The sequence below is a fragment of the Lytechinus pictus genome, chromosome 3 (genome assembly GCF_037042905.1).
Source record: "Lytechinus pictus isolate F3 Inbred chromosome 3, Lp3.0, whole genome shotgun sequence".
Lineage (NCBI taxonomy): Eukaryota > Metazoa > Echinodermata > Echinoidea > Temnopleuroida > Toxopneustidae > Lytechinus > Lytechinus pictus.
In genome coordinates, this window is record NC_087247.1 from 55,287,125 (window position 1) to 55,307,277 (window position 20,153).

Genomic DNA, 20,153 nt, shown 5'->3' on the forward strand with positions numbered 1-20,153 from the left:
AATCTATAAAAAATGAAATATTGTATAATTCAAACAATAAAAAACAAAAGAAATAGTGAGTGAGGGACATCATAGACTGTCTCATTTGAGTTGTGCATATCACTGTTTTGTGAAAATAAGCAAAACTTTAAAATGTCATAACTTTCTTATTTTGCATCCGATTTTGATGAAATTTTCAGCATTTTGCTAGTTTGATTTTTGCCTATTTATTCAAATCAACATTTTTGTGGGGTGGACTTGATCTTTAAAAAAACTGACTATAGAATTAAATGCAACATTTTTAGAATAGATTCAAATAACGGTTTATGATGATTGGTCTTGTGATACAGGATAGCACTATGTATATTGATCGTTTGAGAGCGATATGATTATACCTTTTTAATACGGAGTAGTTGGTAAATCAAATCTAAAGATTTTATTTTAATCTTGATGAATTTATGGTGCGTCAAGACTTGATTTTCCATTGCAATTCTTCGTGTATATCTTGAATATAATCGGAATGGTTCCCACTATATACGGGATAATGTATTTTCAGAGCACTTTTTATTCAAACGATAGATCCCAATAAAGATTCAATCAAAGCCTATACGTTTGGGTGAGTTTGTTCTAACTGCCTTCAGGAGAAAAAGAGCATGCTTTTCTCAAGAATCTTAAATTTTTTTGTTGTTAATATAAAGCCTATCTCGATCTGTGTATGAAAAAACGAGTGATTTAAGAAGTGATATCAAATTAAGGTTTAATAAACATTAATGTTTTGTTTAACGAGATGCTCAATCATGGAACAATATTGACAATGAAGTTCACCTTGAATAACTTGAAGTTCCTTTCAAAACAATCTTTTTTTTAATCTCCCTAATCTCTCGATTACGGCACCCTATACCATTCTCTTCTCACTGACAGTCACTTTGTTCCACTTATAGTGTTAGGTTTTTATTAAGGCATTTCCCTTTTTTTTCACTTTGATTTACTTGGCTTTATTGCAATACCTTTTTTCTTGCTTCATTTGAAATTGATATTTTTCTTTGTTTAGTTAGGTTATGTACATTAGGATTAAATCTTATGGATTATGTAATTATCCTCTTTGTTCATTATATATTGTTCTGTGTACATGGTGTATGTGGATCCGCACGAAAAACAACACTTTTGTCAGATATAGGGTGAACCGTCCCAAAAGTGGTAAATAAATTAATAATATGCGACAATAGCCTATCAGAAAATCATCTTTTTTAATTTATATGATTTGGGGTTGAAATTGTGTTCCTTTCAAAACAACTAGTCAATAGGCCAAAATATGATGAAGACCGGAATCTAAATCTTCAAGAGGTATCCAGTGATGGCACGGTTTTATATCCCAATGTTTTATAAAACAGCATCCGATTATGTCAAGTGGGCATTATTATCTTTGACGATCTCAAACCTCATTGGTTGGAGTACTCTGCGTTTCAACTTTCTTCTGATGACGACGCGCGCGCGCAGATCGAACGACATCTCCTTCTTCTGTCATCCATTCAGCGCCCCGTACTTGCATCGATGGAATCATGAGAAGAGTGACCGGTCGGGCAATCATCCTCTATTTTCCGGTACATTTATAGAGAAAGCAAAATTGGAGACATAAAAGGGAGAGACGCGTTTCATTTTGACTCACTTTGTTGTTCAATTTCCACGGTGATTTCAGTCTTTGCAACTTTCGAAGCATTGTTGCTCCACTAAATGTCAAAATTTTGGTCGTCCTTCTCTGAAATTCTTCAATCACACCGTTCAGTTCACGATCTTCAGACGGGCCGATTCCGGCTAGATCACTGGTAGTTTCTCTTTGAGTTGCTCAACGAATTTAATTTGACAAGGCATTTTCATCTTCTTTTATGGTAAGCATCTATATTTCGGCATCTGTTAAATCAAATACTATTGCATCTCTGAATCTTTGTTATAATATCCCAAAATGTTAAGTTTTTTTGGCAAGGGATAAGGCCAAAACTGATTATTATTATCATTTTAAAGGTATTTGTAGCCCTATTTTAGGACATCAAACGTGTAAAACAGTGGTTCACAAAAAATACCCAGTAAATGTTGGGCAACTTACTGACCACTGCATGTGTTGGGTAATGTATGTCGGTTAAAAAAAAATATATTCTGGGCAATTATTTTCCAAGTGAGCAAATTTATTACCCAATTATTAGTTTTTATTACCAATAATTTGGGCAGATTTTAACCAATAGTTGTGTGGACAGTATGTTGCCCATGCAGGGTTGGTTAAAAGTTGTGCATTTTCCCAACTATTTTAAAAGTGTAGTAATATAGTAGATACTTGGTCAATTAAAAACTGTTGATTAATCCACCACAAGATGCTTGGGAAACTTGACCATCTCATCATTGGTATTGTATAATTATTAATATTTTTTTAGTAATATCGTTATCCTTATTGTAGTAATAGGTCTATCAGTAGGCCTATTGCTAGCATTATCAATTTGCTATAATTATCATAAACAGATAAGTAGAAGAGGGAGGATAATGACCTTTCCTACACTTAAAAGGGTTTATCCTAATATATTATGTTAAATCACAGTTTGTAAACTAATTCACAATTCTTTCAGCATGTTCACAATTTTTTAATAAACTATGTAAATTGTATATAACTTTGTGAAACATCAGTAATGCTATCTAAACAACTTAATACTGTATTGTTAATGCATAAGGTATGTCGTCGTTACATTTATTCTATTTGTTGTTAAAAAATGTAGCTTTAAATATCTCCTTTATTTTTACATAGTCAGGATGATAATTATCACTGAATGCGCTTCATGATGATACATTATTATTTAGGAATGAGTCTAACTGAATAAGAATATAATATTCAATTTTTATGTTTATTTCATGGTTTGTCTTCGTTTTTTTGAAATGACAATGCCTCCAAGTGTAGTTATTTTTTCTTCTACTGTATTAAATTTTTATCATGACTTCATCTGAAATTTCACGCATAATTTATCAAAAGTTTGGCTACAGCTTCTAGGTATGAAAATCATATCCAGATCTAGATATTTTTTTCATTATAATTGAAGTAAAACGACTTTATATATGTCTCCAAGTGATAAATCATAATATACGGTATATAAAACAAAAAGAAACAAAAACTACTTTGCTGTTAATTGTTGATGATATCTTGCAAGTATCACCGTAAAAAAGGGTATTCTTTTTTTCTCATTCATAACAAAACAAGTACAAAATTAATTTAAAGAATCTTGAAAAACAATAAAATTATAGAATATGAATTATAAAACTGGTATTATAATTTGAAACCAAAATAAATGAAATTCTCATTGCAACAAAAAACAGACATTCTCTAATTTACTGTCTCTAAAAATATTTATCGTATTTATGTGCCATCGAAGTTGTATAAAATCGATAGCATATAAGGAAATTTGAAGCCATTTACTTCTGGTGATCTAACTGTTATTTCATTTCAACGACCAAAATGTCTATCTGTATTCAGCCTGTACGCCAATCAAGCTTTACCCGCCAAACTTTATAGAGAAAGAAGAAACACTTGAGATCCTAATTTATCTTTACAGACATATATTCAATACCACAAATTACCGGAAATTCTTCATTCTTTCTCATGTATTTGTCTTCCTCCCTGAATCATAAAAGAAAACACAATAATACAAAGAAAGTAACAAGTGATTTTATTCTGTGTTATCCCGCTACGCTTTTGTTATGGGTAGACTAAACCACCACTTTATCCTAGAGCTTACCACCCCTTTCTCTCCCTATCGTGTTGAACTTGCTCCGCAGGGCACTGAATGAATGACGGGAAGCTAGTGAACACATCACCGCAGCCAACACTCGGCGGCTAGGGCTCAAACGATTGTTGTCGTCGGACGCAGTTACAGTAACAGATCATTATTCCTCCCAGCACGGTCGGGCAGCTCCACCCTGTCCATCGCAGGACCTCGCAAGCTGATTCCTATCTCTACATCTATAGGCCTATAATCTTCATCGAGAGGTTGCGTGGCGGATATAGAATTGCTGTAGGCGAAAGTGTATGAGGTAGTGTTGCATTGGATGAATTTTCAACAAAAATAATTAAAAACAATATATTCGCAGAGATTTTATATTAAGAACAGTTTCAAATTTGCTTTTAATAGAAAGTTAATGAATGAACAGAACGCTCTGATATAATAATTCTCGGTACGCTTTTCTCCTCAAGTACAATCAAAGCCAAGTAACCCAGACCCATTTTTTTTTGCACAACAAACTATTTTCATTTTCAAAATGACTGACCATGATAGAAGAAAGGGCCATACGGTCAAGAGTGAATCATCGAGTCTCCCATTCTCTATTGACAACATCTTGGGGATTAAGAAGATGAAGAAATCTAAAATTGAGCCATCCGCCGACGAGATTTTCGTTAAAATGAAGAATAACTCACAACTTACCCCTAACTGCACACCCCTCCATCATCAATCCAAAATGAGATCTGAGAAGGTATTTGCATCTCAAAATGAGGAATTCATCCAAACCAGACCACATCCAACCTTGATTCCTGGAGTAGCATCAAACTTCTACGGCCTCCATGCAGAATACTACGCACTTGAGTCTTTACATAGGGTGGTATATGCAAAAGATCCCACTTATGGCTTTGGCAAAACCTTCTGTCCAAATTGGCCAAATTTCTTTCCCTTTCGTAGCAACCAGTTCTCAATAGATGGCAAAGAGTCGGACTTCATGAAAGCTTTGAGTAAAGCTAACAAGAAAATTCCAGACAGAAGAAATTGGTCTAGAGATATCGACAAATCTAGAGCGATACCGTCGTCTCTGATGTCTATATCTTCAGATATAGTATCACCGTCATCATCTACTTCTTCGTCTTCGACATCCCCACCATATCATCCAATTCCATCCGACTTTTGGTCACAGCATTTGAAATTAAAAGCTTCAAAATCATCTTTAATGTCAGATCTAGTTGTTCCATCTGCTTTTAAATCGACACATTGTGTCAACGAACTTACTGCTAAATTCAGCCCTGATGACAAAAATAGAAATGCCAGTCGGCAAAATCAGTTTAACAATAACGCATCCCATGATAGTTCCTCAATACTACGAGCAAGTGGGTCAGAAAAGTCGACGACACGATCGACAAGGGAATCCAACACAACTCCTCAAACATCGCGTCGACAAGATGGCAACAAACCAAAGACATTTGTGTGTCCAGAGTGTGGTAAGGTCTTTAATGCACATTATAATTTAACTCGGCACATGCCTGTTCATACAGGTGCACGTCCTTTCGTTTGTAAGGTCTGTGGAAAAGGGTTCCGTCAGGCTAGTACCTTGTGTCGACATAAGATTATCCACACCAATGAGAAACCCCACCGTTGTCATGAATGTGGAAAAGCATTTAACCGTAGTTCAACCCTCAACACACACCTTAGGATCCACGCTGACTTCAAACCTTTCGTATGCGAGTTTTGTGGCAAGGGATTCCATCAGAAAGGCAATTACAAGAACCATCGTCTTACACATAGCTCTGAAAAGGCATTCAAGTGCCACATCTGCCACAAGGCTTTTCATCAAATCTACAACCTGACTTTCCACATGCACACGCATCGAGAACAGAAGCCGTTCACCTGTGGTATTTGCGGCAAAGGATTCTGTAGGAACTTCGATCTCAAGAAACACACACGAAAGTTGCATGATAAGATGTCAGATAATGGAAGGAAAGGACATGCCAAGTGTTTAAACAGAGCAGGTACGGTTCCAATTGTTACTTCTCAGTTTTAAGAGACAATGATATTGTACAAATTTCTGTCTATAAATACTTGGTTTAAAAGCTTTATTATTAAAGATGTATATTGTAGAAATAAATTATAATGTGATGATAAATTATGATTGTGGTATAATGACGATTGTGTAAGTATAATATACTTAATTTTGTCCTAATATTTTTTTTTTTTGTAGAATAAGAAAAAAATCGAAAAGTTATTTACAATAGAAAAGAAAGTTTGAAAAACTTTATTGATGTTATTCTCTTATATAAACCTATGTATTTTTTCCAATTTGGAAAATTATGATCACCGGGAATTCTTCTGCATTAAGCTTTATCATTTAAACAAATGGCATTAAACAATGTCATTTGTCATATATATATACCATGAACGTGTTCCCCCCCAAAAAAAATGATGTTGCACTAATCAATTTATTGACCTTCATTACAACTAAATTGTTGAAAATAATGAAATTAATGTCATTGCTTTAAGGTTTGAAAAAAAAAACTGTCTGCTCTACTCTATGTGTAAAGGAATGATTACGAGAGTCACCAGATTATAAGATATATCAGATTATACAAAGAATATTGAATATGATGGTCAAGTGAATAAAAATACCAATTGCAATTTACATATTTCTCACTTAGAATTAAATAATGTACCAACAAAGAAGTGTTCGTTGGTTTTGAAAAGAAAATATTCCGCTTTATCTTCATTATGAACATGCAGAATCAGTAGCTATATGTTAACAGTGTTACATTACAGTACACATACTTAGGTCTATCAACCTTAACCTTATTTTTCTAGTGGTCTATACAGGTCCAGATAGATCCGTTGAATTGTTAATAAACGTAGGCAATTGCAAACGTTAGCTGAGATATTTGTTTTATCTTATAGCTTGATTTCATTATACTTATTATGTTAATGATAATACTTAAATTCGAACATATGCTGTACCTCATCCAGAGTAGTATTCACTTTATTTACTTTACAGATACATACGTTTAAATAAACCTCACCCAGTGCAAGTTTTCTTGACAAATTGATTTCTCTTCGTTTAAAGAGAAACCAACCAATTTTACACGGCAAGTTTTAAGAATATCATGCCATTTACCCAGATTCGTGCATTTTCTTTCATAATTATTGTAATAAAAATCAAATAGTAGGCACTGCAGAAAATGACGAGAGAGTGAGAGAGAGACATTTATTCAAACACTTTAGTGCAATATTAGTACAAAGATTATACAGGTCATTCTGCGAATTTCCTTTCAATTTTTCAAAGAGAGTTAGCAGTGATATAAGCGATCATTCAAGTTAAGTGTACTTGGCATATCCCTTAGGGGCGTGTAAGGCTACGAGGTACTTCACTTAGTATCCAAAAGATCATCCATCAACGTATCTGACTACACACGGGTAAAAAGGGCGCCGTGGTAACCTGCCACCGTAGCACCACAGCGGCGCCACCCGAGCCCAGCCGAGCAGCAAATCGCTCTCTAGTGCTATTGATTTCCCGTCATACGAGAAAACAAAAAACCTACATTGGTTCATCATCACACATTAGGACTGATGAGCTTGTTTTCAAGTGGCTCTACAAATTGCTTAATCGCACTTCACTTTTCCTCGCAAACAAATAAATGATCATATAGCAGGCGGGAAATCATTTTCTTTTAACTTTTTCTCTTTGCCATTCTCTGTGGACGTTAAGTGTTGTGGGGTCGTGTACTGGCAAATTGAGTTTAAAAGCGAATGCACTTTTAATGTATTGAGTCCTTTGCCGTCATACGGCAATCAGGCTCAACGATAAAGCATTTTTCGTTTACATTTGTACAACTTTTGAGGTCACTGATCGTATTAAGTTATTGATTACAAAGTTTTACATAGGGGCCTTTAATGTAGCATTTACAGTGCCATCATCGTTAGCACAATCATGATTTTATCTCTACGTTCGTGTATGTATCAATATTAATTATTATTGTTACATGATGTTTATCTTAAAAAGTATGAAATAAAAGCTATCTATCGTAATGTAATTATAAAATGAAGAATTATAAATCTTGTATATGTCTACAATAAAGATCAGCCTGATACTTTGAATAAAGTATAGTATGAAAACAAAATTGTTATAATTAATTCCAAAGTGTTTTTTATGCGGATGATTGAGGATACGCAGTAAGTACGAAGTGTGAAAGCTCTGATGAAAGGGGGGGGGGTTAAATTAATATCCAGATACTGAAAGATTGGAAAGAACTGACACTCTCTTGAGAAAAGGAAGTTTGACCATGGTGAGTACGTATATTATAGGCCTACTTAGGTTCAGTGTTAAGCTGGTTTCCAGAGGTGGATCCATGATTACTGGGGAAGGGGAGGGGGGGGGGGGGGCTCATCTTTACAAAGTAACACAAAGAGAACATTCGCACTCATGGGGGAGCATTTCACGTAATTTTTTTTCTGACAAACATAAGAAAAAAATTTCTTTAAAAAGGGACACTTCAACCCTTCCCCTCCCCCTTGGATCCATGCCTACTGTTAGCTGAAGAATAATGTATGTTAAATCATGGACCTATACTATTCCATGGTTAAATAGAGGCCAAAAAGTCAGATAAAGTTTGGCAGGAAGAAAGAGAAGAGGGAGAGAGTGGAAGAGTTCGAGAGAGATAGAGAAAAAAAGGGTGTACGAAATGAAAACTTGAGATGTTAATCTATAGTCGTCACCAAGGCCCGGCATTATGTGCCATTTTTCAAAATGTATATTTCATAAATATTTTTTTTTCTTTAATATACTCTCAACCTGTCTAGTCTATATCTCTCCATTTTCTATCCAAATCTCCAATATATTTTCCATAATATTATCTTCTTTTAATTTAGCAGAAGTGTACGGTCCTGAACCAACTGATGTCACCTCTCATCTTTTTTCTATCTTATTCTCTGTCTCTTCCCCTCTCTCTATTTCTCTCACCCCTCCCACACACACACATACACCTATCCACTCTCTAATTCGACTTCCAAACTTCTCAACCCGCTTGATGGTCACTCTCCTCGCTCTTCTTTACATAATACAACTGGCACGTTTTTGTTTTTCAATGACACTCAATATCTATTGTTCAACAGATATGAATGCAAAAATGGCAACGCTAATTCCCAGACGTGGAAATAAAAGATGACTGTTAGCTCTCTAGAATCTAGATGGGAAGAAATCCCACTTCAGAAGAAGATTTCTAAAAAAAGAACCGATATCCAGCGTTGAGCACTCAATTATCAAAGGGGCTGCATTGGGAAAAAGAGAAAGGACATTTTTCTAACGAAAGTATTAACAACAAAACAAATAGGAGTTTTAATGGGTTATGTTGAGCTTTAAACCAATTGAGACGTTATCTATTTTTATCAACAAATTAAACTAAAAAAAAAATTAAACAAGGTTTTGATTTATTCCGTCATTCGTCGAAAGTTTATATATATATATATATGTGTGTGTGTGTGTGTGTGTGTGTGTGTGTGTGTATAAATAATATATATTCAGTACCAGTCAAAAGTTAAAGTATACACCTGAAATTAGAACTGAGTTTTTTTTACAGTCATTTACAATTTATTCACTTATGTTCTTCAAGCACAGTGACAATTTGATATCAAAATAAAAGGTAAATATCAGGCTTCAAAATGATTTTATCTTGAAGATGAAAAATCGTTTTAGAAAACACTTAGGCGTGTCCAAAGACCTATGAGATTTGTTTTTGTCATTTTGTGTTTTAGGGTTGACTCTGGGCGTTTCATAATATTCTATTGATTTTTAGTGAAGAATCTTTCACTATTAATTGATCAGTAAACCACAAACATCACTTCTGAAGCAAACTAAGATACCCTAGTGGCAAAATAATTGAACATTTTTATATTTTCAAAACAAACCGGTCAAAGGATTAATGTCTATTTTTACATTTTTCTTCTTACATTTTATCTTTAATGAATCAATTTTACCATTCAAAATGTTCCTGAAGATAGGCATATCTTTTCTGGGAACGATTTTTTTGTGTGGGGATGCTGATGTAAATTTGACAAGCAAAAAGAGGGCGTTTCACTACAAAACAAAAGTTATTTTGATTACATTTTTCCATTTTCTAACACCTACCACAATTCCAAGGGGTGCTGCCTATGGAAATTAATACACGCAACACCCCTAGCACCCCCGCTTCCCATGGTCATTTTAGTAACACCTTGACAATTTTAAGAACAATTCGACCAACACGAAAATCTGTGATATCAAATTTGACTTCTTTTCCTTTCAAATTATTAGTTTTTGACGCAATCCGTCATCAAAAGATGATTAACACATTTTTTTTTCGTTTTTCAGGGGTTCTTTTTTTCTAGTCGCATGTACATAATAATGTTTTTTTTTTTTGGGGGGGGACTTGCAACATTTTTTGTTTGTTTAACGAAGAAACACCCCTCCCTAAAACTGGGCTTACTCATGAGATAATATCTACGGATATTTCTTCTATACATTTTTCTGGCAAATATTACTCGAATAATCTGAATGGAAAATAAATCAATCACACTTATTTTATAATACATTCAAACTTATTTCAAAATGAGTTTCAATGTTAACAGATTTTACATGGTGGATTTTGCTGAGTTTATGCGATGGAGATTCAAAGCAAAAGTACGCCGCATAGGACTGCCAGGACAACCCATGGTATGCTGATGAGACGGTTTGCAGCAGACTCAGTGGTCATCACTTCATCAGTTGGTTCTACGGGACCAGACGGAAGCCATGGGGAGAAATTTAGCCAGACATCCTCGTCCAATGAAGACTCGATCAACTATGGTGGAAAAGTTATCAATAAAATGATTCCAACGTTGAATGGAAAATATAACTATTTTGTTCTTCATGGAAAAATTTCTTTTATATTGCTTTGAGCTTGGTAAATGACGAAACTGAACACTCTGAAATAGGGGTAAGTGAAGAAGCGTTGCTACTTTCACAATGAAGTAATAAAAAAAGATATCTGTTGTGATGTTGCATTATGTAGAAGTTACTCCTGCAAAATCCTACTCCATATTTACCATCTGTATGCCATCGAAAATAATGGACTATTTTTTATCGATCTGGTGTCTGTTTGGTTGGTGGGACTGTGACATATATAGCGTCCTCGGACATGATCACACTTAATTGTTCAAGCATGCATACACACTCTATAAACACTGTGTAAAATTTAACCCAACACAACATTGGGTAGAAAGGGAACATGTATGTTTGCTGGGTATTATTATTTTTTTACCCCGTATTGGGCTATTTCAACGCAAAATTGCGTAAAATTTACAAAATATTTATCTTTTTACGCAACCAATATGCATGTTCCCATTTTACATTCGGTTAACCCTCTTTCTTTAGAATGCAGGCGTTTAATCAAACGCCCTACAAAGGGTATGATTTTCCTTGATAATTTGATGTATTTTGATTTTTTTTATAGAAGAGCATTGAGCAAGAGACGACTGCCCAAAGAACCTAAAGACACAGGTTAAAATTACAAAGTTTTTATTCAAGAAATACTGAACATTTATTACATTGTTGCATTCATCATTGTTCATATGTACACACTCAGGAATAATAATAATAATAATTAAACAAACTCGTGAGGAGATTTATATAACACATGTTTAGTGTATCGCATGAGATTAAGATAATATTTCTGGCCACTTTTGTATTTCACTCTATTGACGCTCTGATTATAATTTTCGGACGCGATTGTTTTTCAGGTTTTATTAACATATCACAGACACAGGTGACAAGTGCGACCTTGCGACTAAGATTTTTTTAAAAGTCAAATCCATGGTAAACTATGCCTTTAAAAGGCTAAATCAAAGAAAGAATACAAAACTGAATAGGAAAAAAATCCTTTGTAATTGGAAAATAATCATCTTGCTGTAAATGGTACCATAATTCTAAAATAACATAATCAGTAGTATTGCGGATAAATCTCAATATAGAGACAAGGAGTAAAATCCCCTTTCACAATGGAGGAACATAATTATAACCGGTCTTTCATTAATAAAAATGTTTTAATGATTATCAGATTACTGTGTATATTGACTGAATTGTATGTTATCATTTCAAATAATATGTGACCATTCCTCAATAACTTTTAGTTCATAGCTTATTGATTTTAAAATGTGTAAATTACAATTTGAGCTTAAAATGGGGTGGCTCACGTGTTTCGTTATTAGCCGCACTGCAAAGACATTGAGCAAACAGGTTGCACAATTTGGGTTAAGAGAGAACATGCATAATATAGGAAACAAAAAGCAAGTTTCCTGAAGCATTTTTATTCCCCCCAAATGCATGTTCCTTTTTTTATTGTTTCAAGTGATTAACTCAATGTTGGGTAAACCTGTTTTGCTATCAGCTCCATCGTATATCAGTATGGAAGCATCTGTAACGGAAGACAGAAAGCCTTACCTTTTGTTTTCTGTATCCATCATGAGGGATGCTGAAGGAGTATCCTTGTGGACATACATTGTCTTCTGTCGAATACGGTCCCGCCTCGTCACTCACTGTCCACACCTCGTCATCACTGTCGTGTTGGCAAGCGTAATAATGGTTTTCAGAACAGTTAGAAGATACATACCAACGGTGATCGGTGCCTCTGTCGGGTAACAATAATTCATCATGAATTAATAAACTGGAAATTATCAAAAACAGTAATCTCTTCATTCATATATTATTTTCGTTCTTTTTCAGAGTTTTTCTCTTTTTTGTAAACACTTCCAGTAATCTATAAGTGGCGACAAAGACGCTTGGAATCTTATAACACTGCATTCTTATGCGAAAAACATTTATTATCTTGGTCATTAATGATTAAACACGATGATGAGCTTACTTAAGCATGACACAGGAGTCGTAAGTGAGCTCTCCATTGGGTTGTCTCTCGGCCCATGTCCAAACACCAGTCTTGACTAGGTTTGTGTTGATCATGTCCATAGCTGGGTACTGGATACGACATTTTACATACTCACTCAAGTCTTTGATAGATCCCACAGTATCCTCACCGCTGTAATATCTGTCAATAATGAAATAAATATAGATCGATAGACAAAGATATGATAAAATAATACATGGAGGGATAAATGGCTGAATGGATCAATGTGCCCAAATTTTAAATTGAGGAAGGAGAAATATGGTGTATGACTTTTGAAACATGTATCTACGCGTTTAAACTTAACAAAATAAACATATAAATAAATACTACTACTACTATAAATAATAGTAATGATAATAATAACAGTAATAATGATACTGCTAATAATGACAATAATAATTATGATAACAATAATTATGAAATCTCCCTAAACCAAAAACGGATTGCTATATTGATACATAATTTGTCACATTTAAACTAACACAGTTGTACCACGTTTAACACAGGTGAATACATTGCAGATAATAGCTCACCCTTTCTCTACAAGTGGAAAGTTTAAGCTGTCACTGTACACACGTACGATGTTAGTATCATTTCGGCCACTGCAGTCTGGATAAGGTAGATACTAAAAAAAATATAAGAAATTGAAATTAAATAGCGAGGGAGTAAGAGATTGAAGGAGAGAGAGAAAAAAGAGAGGGGAGGGGGTGATGGGGGTGTCCAGGCTCCAATGCACACTTATTTTCAGAATCTTATAATTTCAAGAGAACTATCATGATATTGACACAATAAGGGTAGTACACTATAAATATTTATTAGTGTAAAATAGAAAAAAATATTTACATCCATTTAGCGGAGTATGAACCAGCAACGTTTGGGACATAAGTGCAATTATGTAATATCTTAACATTTCCCATCAAGCGAAGCAAGTGAGTCAAAATAGATATTACAACTGATACTTAAGTTTGACACAAGTTTATCAAAGTCTAAAAGAGTAAAACAGGACAGATATTAAATAAAAAGAAAATGTTGATATCAGCATCCATCAAAAATATCCACTGTAGTGATTAAATATTAGACAGCAGTAGACCACCCCACCAGCATACATTCAGCAATAATTACATTATTTTTCGTTTATTTATTTACTGGCGTCTTGGTAATCAAGTATTTTATCTATATAACTATAGTGAAGGAAAATTGGTAAAGTGCTTTACCAGGTTCGTTCTGACATCAACATCAAAGTATAATGGATGAATGTAGACATCACCATGGGTAAAGAATCCATCTGTACCACCTGCTGCTATAAGAACATGCTTCCCATCCTACAAAGATACAAATCAACGCAAACTTCTATTATATAATCATCGTGTATTGACTATCATTGAATTTTGAGACACAATTCATGTCGTAGTTGAAAAAATGTTTGAGGGACACATACCCTGTCTCATAATTCATGAGGGGTTGATAAATGATATACATAAAGAAAATAATGTAGAGTGTAGGCAGGTAGATAAAAAGAAAAAACAAATTAGAGTGAAGAGGGGCCATTGATATAGGGGGCGAGGACGAGGTAAGTAGAAAGGGTGAGGAGAAATCAGGGGAAGAGGCGAGGGGTGAGAAGGAGAGGAAAAATATAGGTCGAGATGTAGGTTTGAATGTGAGGTACAGGAGATGGGATAGGGGCAGAGGAAGGAGTAGATGGGGTAGATGTGTGAGGGTGTGTGTGTGAGAGAGAGAGAGAGAGAGAGGGGGGGGGGATAGAGGGTGAAAGGGAAAGCTTGTGGAAGTTGGTTACGGGTTTGTCACTTAATTATTGTAATACAGTACTATGTCAAGTAGAAATTGTAGAAGTATTATTATAACCAAACCTCTCTCATCTTTCGAATGGTTGGCCATGAACCACCATATGTATCCCTCAGATTTGCTGGTGTGAGGACCCGTGTTCCAAAAGCTCCTTGGATTATGTCATTTACTTCATCATCATGTCCTTGATCTGTCTTCTCCTATATACGATCAAACAAATTAATATATCAAATAAAAACATCCTTAAATTATTATTAGCACAGAGTCACGATAACGCACGGTTAATGTCTTCTGGGTATCATAAAATTATACCACAACTTTATCATATCTTGCGAAATTGGGTGCAGTATAAAATTAATTACCACTACTGGGGTTACACATATATTTGGGTTCGATTCTGACCGTTAACAATATTTCAATATTTTCATCTGTTTAAAGAGTTTCAAGTTTCAACAGCGTAAAACGGCTGTCCTTTCTTGTCCGGTCAAAATGTACACACTTCAATCTTTCAAATCAATTTGAACTTATCAATTTATTACATAAAGATAAACTCCGAGTGAATTAAAAAATATATATCCATTGTAAGATTTAGTTAACTTTATCTGGAAGAGATCTTGTATCTGTAGATTATGAGTATGCTGTGAATTTATAAAAACTTGTTAATGTATGTAATCTTTACTAGCGTATAGTCACACAGTTTGTTCTGTACAGTACATGGAGTTCTCTGAGTCAAATCAGACAAGAGTAGTAAGTCGTTTTAAGACTGCTATTAATAATTAAAAAGATATATAATGATGTAGATACGGAGGTATTAAAACTCACATTAAAGTAAAGTCGAATGATTTCATCTTGGTTCTCTGGCTGATCTAACCACTGTCCAATATCGCTGATGAGATCACTAAATAACATGTGATCAGATTCACATACACCAAGGTATTCATGAACACCTAGATGGCATACACGCATCTAAGAATGTCAAATTGATAAAACAGGGAAAGTAATAAGCAAGTGGTTTTTAGCTATGATGGAGATACCCGACTGCTAAGTAAACATATTAGACATAAATATTTAAATACGAGTATTCAAATATGAACTTCTTTTTTCAAGCAAATGGATGACGGATATAACAGTTTGGGTTATCTCGGTTATGTCATCTCAGTTATTCCAAATATTCATCAATCCAAACAGAAAATGTGTTATTCTGAAAGTTCTTTAATCCCACAATGATATAAGGTCCATTAATTTGAAATTAATCAGTTAAAATGAATTGATGTTCGTTAATCCAAAGGTTCTTTCGTCTGAAAATATAATAAGGCTCGTAAGTATGAGCATATTTAATGAACTACCGTGTAAAGGATTATCAAACCTCGTTTTCATTTTCGGAATCAGAAACCTTCTAAATAACAAAACTTCGGAATAATGAACCTTCAGCATTAGCTGTACCCTGGAGTATATATATTGCCTCCTATTTTTTACAAGACAAAAACATTGTAGATCCCATTTAGAGGAGTGCAATTTTCAGAAATGCTTATTAAATTTCTATGACTGCAAAGGATGGAATGACGTGCCGAAAATATAATAATTTGAGAGTAATTTTTTTTAGAATAGACAAACTTCATGTTGGATTGTATAAATCCGCGTAATTATTGTTATTCTGACCTTTTTAACTTTTATGACGTAAAATATTGTAAAGTAACTTTTAATAATTTAATGGATACGATACATATCATGAAAATGATGAACTTTAGGCATATTTACCGCCCCATAGCAGTACCAGTTATCAATCTCAATGCCTCTAATACCGAGGTTCAGTTGGTCAATGATGGTGAATTCATGATTAGCAATCGATGTGCAGTTCTCAGGGTAAGGGGGTGGCCACACACAAGTATCATTAGCTGAACGGGAAGGGCAGAGAGGGGAGGGAGGGGAATGAAGTAGTGGAAGATAGTGAGAGATATCAAGGTGATTGTTTAATTATGAGATCAAAGCGTTTTCTTCTATTCATTCTATCTTATTTCAAGATTATACACATTGCACTTTATCAAATCATTTGAACAAGTCGACCTTTAAAGAAAATGTATGTTATTTTGCCAGAAGTCATTTCTGCCTGAAAAAACAAGAGAATAAGAAAGATTTTGTCTTATTACGGAGCAGGGACTCAGAAATATTAGATTGAATTAAAGTTATTGACTTGTATTATCGATTAGGAAGGAATGTCTAGTCTCCGATCTATAATTTTAAATCTTATTTTACTGATTTTGATGTAAACTGTTTTTTATTACGGTTTATACTCTTACTGAGCATATAGCAAATATCACTGAAGATATTATGTAACACTAACCTCCATATCTCAGCCCATATGCTCTAGCCTGGAAACTATTGTGAGACTGTGTAAGAGTAATATGAACAAGAATGTTACGAACAATAAGATGAGGATGTGAAAGAGAGATCAAATACAAACATTCATAATGAAAAGATACATTATACTGCGAAGATATTGTAAGAAGTATGCTCACTGGAATGTGCATTATCTCTGTTCTCAGCTAGGGCTGACTTTATAAATATTGAATATTGATGAAAGTGGATTATCCTTCATACCTATACACTGTTTATGGTGTGTACCTGTGAGTGTGTGTGTGTGCGTGTGTCGGGGGGAGGGGGTAGGAGGTTGAAGTTACCCTCCTAGTTTCATGTTAGACTTTTGTTTTAGGCATACTTCCATTCTTTAAACTGATAGAGATTAAGAAAATTGTAATGAAAAGTAGATAACTTTTTTTTTTTGGGGGGGGGGGCGGGGGTTAAACTGAAGATGTTCACAACAAAATCGTCACGCGAATCAATGTGAATCTACACGAGCGGGGGTCAAATTTAAATACATCTTGTACAGAAATATGGCAAATTTGTTTGCAGCACAATAAGTTTATTGACTGAGCACAATACTTTTATCTATTATTGCTGTACGTGTTACTTTCTTTAAATCCATATTGTCTTGGTATGATCTTTAGCAAGTCAAGTCAAGTCAGTTTGACAAAATAATACTCACATCTAACATGATGAATTGGTCAAAGGTCGCATCGATCTGATGAGAAAAGTAAAATTTGAAGTTATTCGTCATTATCTAAAGAAATTTAAAGATGGCCAATTAATGACATTTTGTGGGCACACGTGCGTTTACGTCGTTTTCGTTTATGTCACTTTTTTAATAGCTTTTAAGCGTAATACTCTTTAATGACGACATGTAAAATGGACGATGAAAAAAGGAGCAGCAAAAAGAACAAACAGAATATCTTTCTAAGTTCACCATTTGCAGTTTTGGAGAAGAGCTTTACACTACAAATTTTCACATAAAATAGTTAATTGCGATTTTAAACCAAAACTATTTTGTAGTTCTTATTTTGTTTAACGATTGTTGTGTCGACTCTTACCTGCAATTCACGTTGTGTCTTTAATGCATATTGAAGCCATGGGTCAACAGGAACAGTTTCCTGTTCACAATGACCCCAGTCCGTGCACTAAATGAATTGAAGGAAAACAGAAAAAAAAAGACGAGGCAATTGAATAATTTTTCCATCCATCATCAATGTTTTCCTCTTGCTTAATCATCATAATTGTCATCATCACAGTATAAACTTGGAAACCTAGCATCTTGAACTTATTCACAAGATATACACAATGAACGTCGAGAAATCCTTTATGGATTATGACAATCATGGTGAATCCCACACTACTAGTAATATATCTTTATGATCCCACATGAGTTCTACCAGTAAGGTTATCTGGCATGAGAATACTTTAATTGTAAATTTCACCTGATATATTCAATAGCACCAAAAAGCTGCGGATGTAGGCTATATTATCAGCCCAAACCAACAGCGTATCCTGCATTAATGCGACGATCCAATTAAGGTTAGGCCCCCTAAACTATTCAAATTTGATCGGATTTTAGGGGTTGGGGAATGGCTATTTTATACATGAAAGTTTTTCTATTTTAGTTTTATCTGTTTTTTAATAGAACAAGAGAAACAAAGCAGTAGAAAAAGATAATAAACCCGTCATCATTGATCAAGGGACGGGGGTTCAGAGCTCATGCATGCTTTCTCTCATATTGTTTATCCAGGAGGTCCACCTCGGTTTGATTCAGTACGTATAAGTACCTGATCGCACCCTGCTTCTACACTAAGTTCGGAGGTACATTCCGCTGCATCAGTGCTTACAGAAACAACCTGTGATAAAAAGAAAGCATAACATTTGGAACATTAATTCAATACTTAAAAATGATAAAAATACCTCCACCATTATACCACTACCACTACCATCGTCATTCTTAAAAAAATCCGGGTCAGATTGACCAGGATACCGGGTCTTTTCGTGCCACACCCCCATGAACCCAATCCGGGTGAAAAGAAATGACCCGGAATAAGGTACGGGAAGGGTCAGATCCCCGGTCAGATCTAACCTCTAAACGAGGTTTAGCACCAACAGACCTGGGATTTTTTAAAGAGTGAACCACAACTAACACTGCTCTTACATTTCTTCAACAGATACAACAAAATACCACCAAAAGAGAGCAATATCGACACATCGTTGCTTACGCTGTATAATATGGTTATATTGAAGCAAACAATAATTGCATGCATAAGTAACTTTTTATTATCAAAATCAAGTTCAATAGTAAACGAAGATATAATGATCTTTATTATCTTACCAGAACACATAAGACCAAAATGATGAGCTGTCTAGTTATTGACATCATTTGATTTAGTTTTTATCTTCGTATGATGACGATGAGCAGGAGGGTAGGATATTGACAATAAAAAACCTCAAAGAGCAGTAGCAGCCAAGTTATCGATATTCCAAACGTGTGTGCCAATTCCAGTTTGTGTTTTACCAGGTTATCATGCAAACATGTAATCCAAGAGTGTATTAACGACCCCTCCCACTGGTAAATGATAGAGGTAGACATATAATTATGTCGGTTGTAAATAAAACAGAGATAAGATGACGACAAATAATGGACATTTTAAGTTGAATAAGTTTCAGCAGATCAAGGGCATTTCTGAGGGATATTCTGCCCAATATTTGTTCAAACTAAACAAGAAATGAGCAAGCAAACAAACAAGCAAATACAGAAATACAGAATTGTAGGAATATAGTATTTCAAGAAATCAAAGAGTGCAAATAAGTTATTTGTAAACTGTTAAGGTATACAGTTGTATTCAACTAGAATCAGGTATCTGCTGGTTACCGATATAATTAGACTGTGCGTTTTATCAAATCTGATCGTTCAGTAAATATTTAGACGTGATAAAATTGTGCGCACTTTGTAAGTTGTATGTTGCCTAATGACCGAATCAAGCGTACATTTCAGCCAAGTTTTGAGAAATAAGAATCCTGACTGTGTGCAATGTAATTGTATGTAATAATTGTATGAAATAAATGAATTTGAATTTGAATTTGAATTTGAATGTATGTGTGTGTGTGTGGGGGGGGGGGAGGGTGGGGGTGGGGCATGGGTTGCCTTTAGGCCTATGTAATGTGTGTTTTATTTAGGGAGTCTGTGGGTGCTTGGTTTGATGAAATATATAAATTCAAGGTTAGTGTCAGAAGGTAGGGTTCCTACTAAAAAAAAATGTTCAGAGGATGGTAGAATCTCGATCCATCCCTTCTCTTTCAGGTAACCCTT

General features: G+C 34.6%; 2 protein-coding genes across 4 annotated transcripts; one reads left to right on the top strand and one right to left on the bottom strand.

The window, feature by feature from the left end:
* The first annotated feature begins 1,518 nt into the window (after positions 1–1,518).
* LOC129256965 (fez family zinc finger protein 2-like) lies at positions 1,519–9,136 on the top strand. The gene is made up of 2 exons (XM_054895194.2): positions 1,519–1,865; positions 3,790–9,136. Exon 2 carries the CDS (start codon positions 4,270–4,272, stop codon positions 5,773–5,775), a length of 1,506 nt encoding a protein of 501 aa, XP_054751169.2. The 5' UTR covers positions 1,519–1,865; positions 3,790–4,269; the 3' UTR covers positions 5,776–9,136.
* A 179-nt stretch (positions 9,137–9,315) lies between these two features.
* Positions 9,316–19,733, bottom strand: LOC129256211 (uncharacterized). 3 transcript variants are annotated; one of them, XM_064097392.1, is made up of 14 exons: positions 19,716–19,733; positions 19,176–19,409; positions 18,625–18,693; positions 17,896–17,982; positions 17,514–17,549; positions 16,812–16,857; positions 16,229–16,365; positions 15,293–15,436; positions 14,536–14,670; positions 13,882–13,989; positions 13,201–13,292; positions 12,629–12,808; positions 12,208–12,394; positions 9,316–10,570 (listed from the first exon to the last, which is right to left on the bottom strand). In XM_064097392.1, the coding sequence occupies exons 2-14, from the start codon at positions 19,221–19,223 to the stop codon at positions 10,400–10,402; spliced, it is 1,440 nt and encodes a 479-aa protein (XP_063953462.1). In that variant the 5' UTR covers positions 19,224–19,409; positions 19,716–19,733; the 3' UTR covers positions 9,316–10,399. The 3 variants fall into 3 exon arrangements, with proteins under 3 accessions (XP_063953462.1, XP_063953460.1, XP_063953461.1); XM_064097390.1 differs by having other exon boundaries at positions 19,679–19,730; XM_064097391.1 differs by lacking the exon at positions 19,716–19,733 and adding an exon at positions 19,598–19,692.
* Between the last annotated feature and the right edge of the window lie 420 nt (positions 19,734–20,153).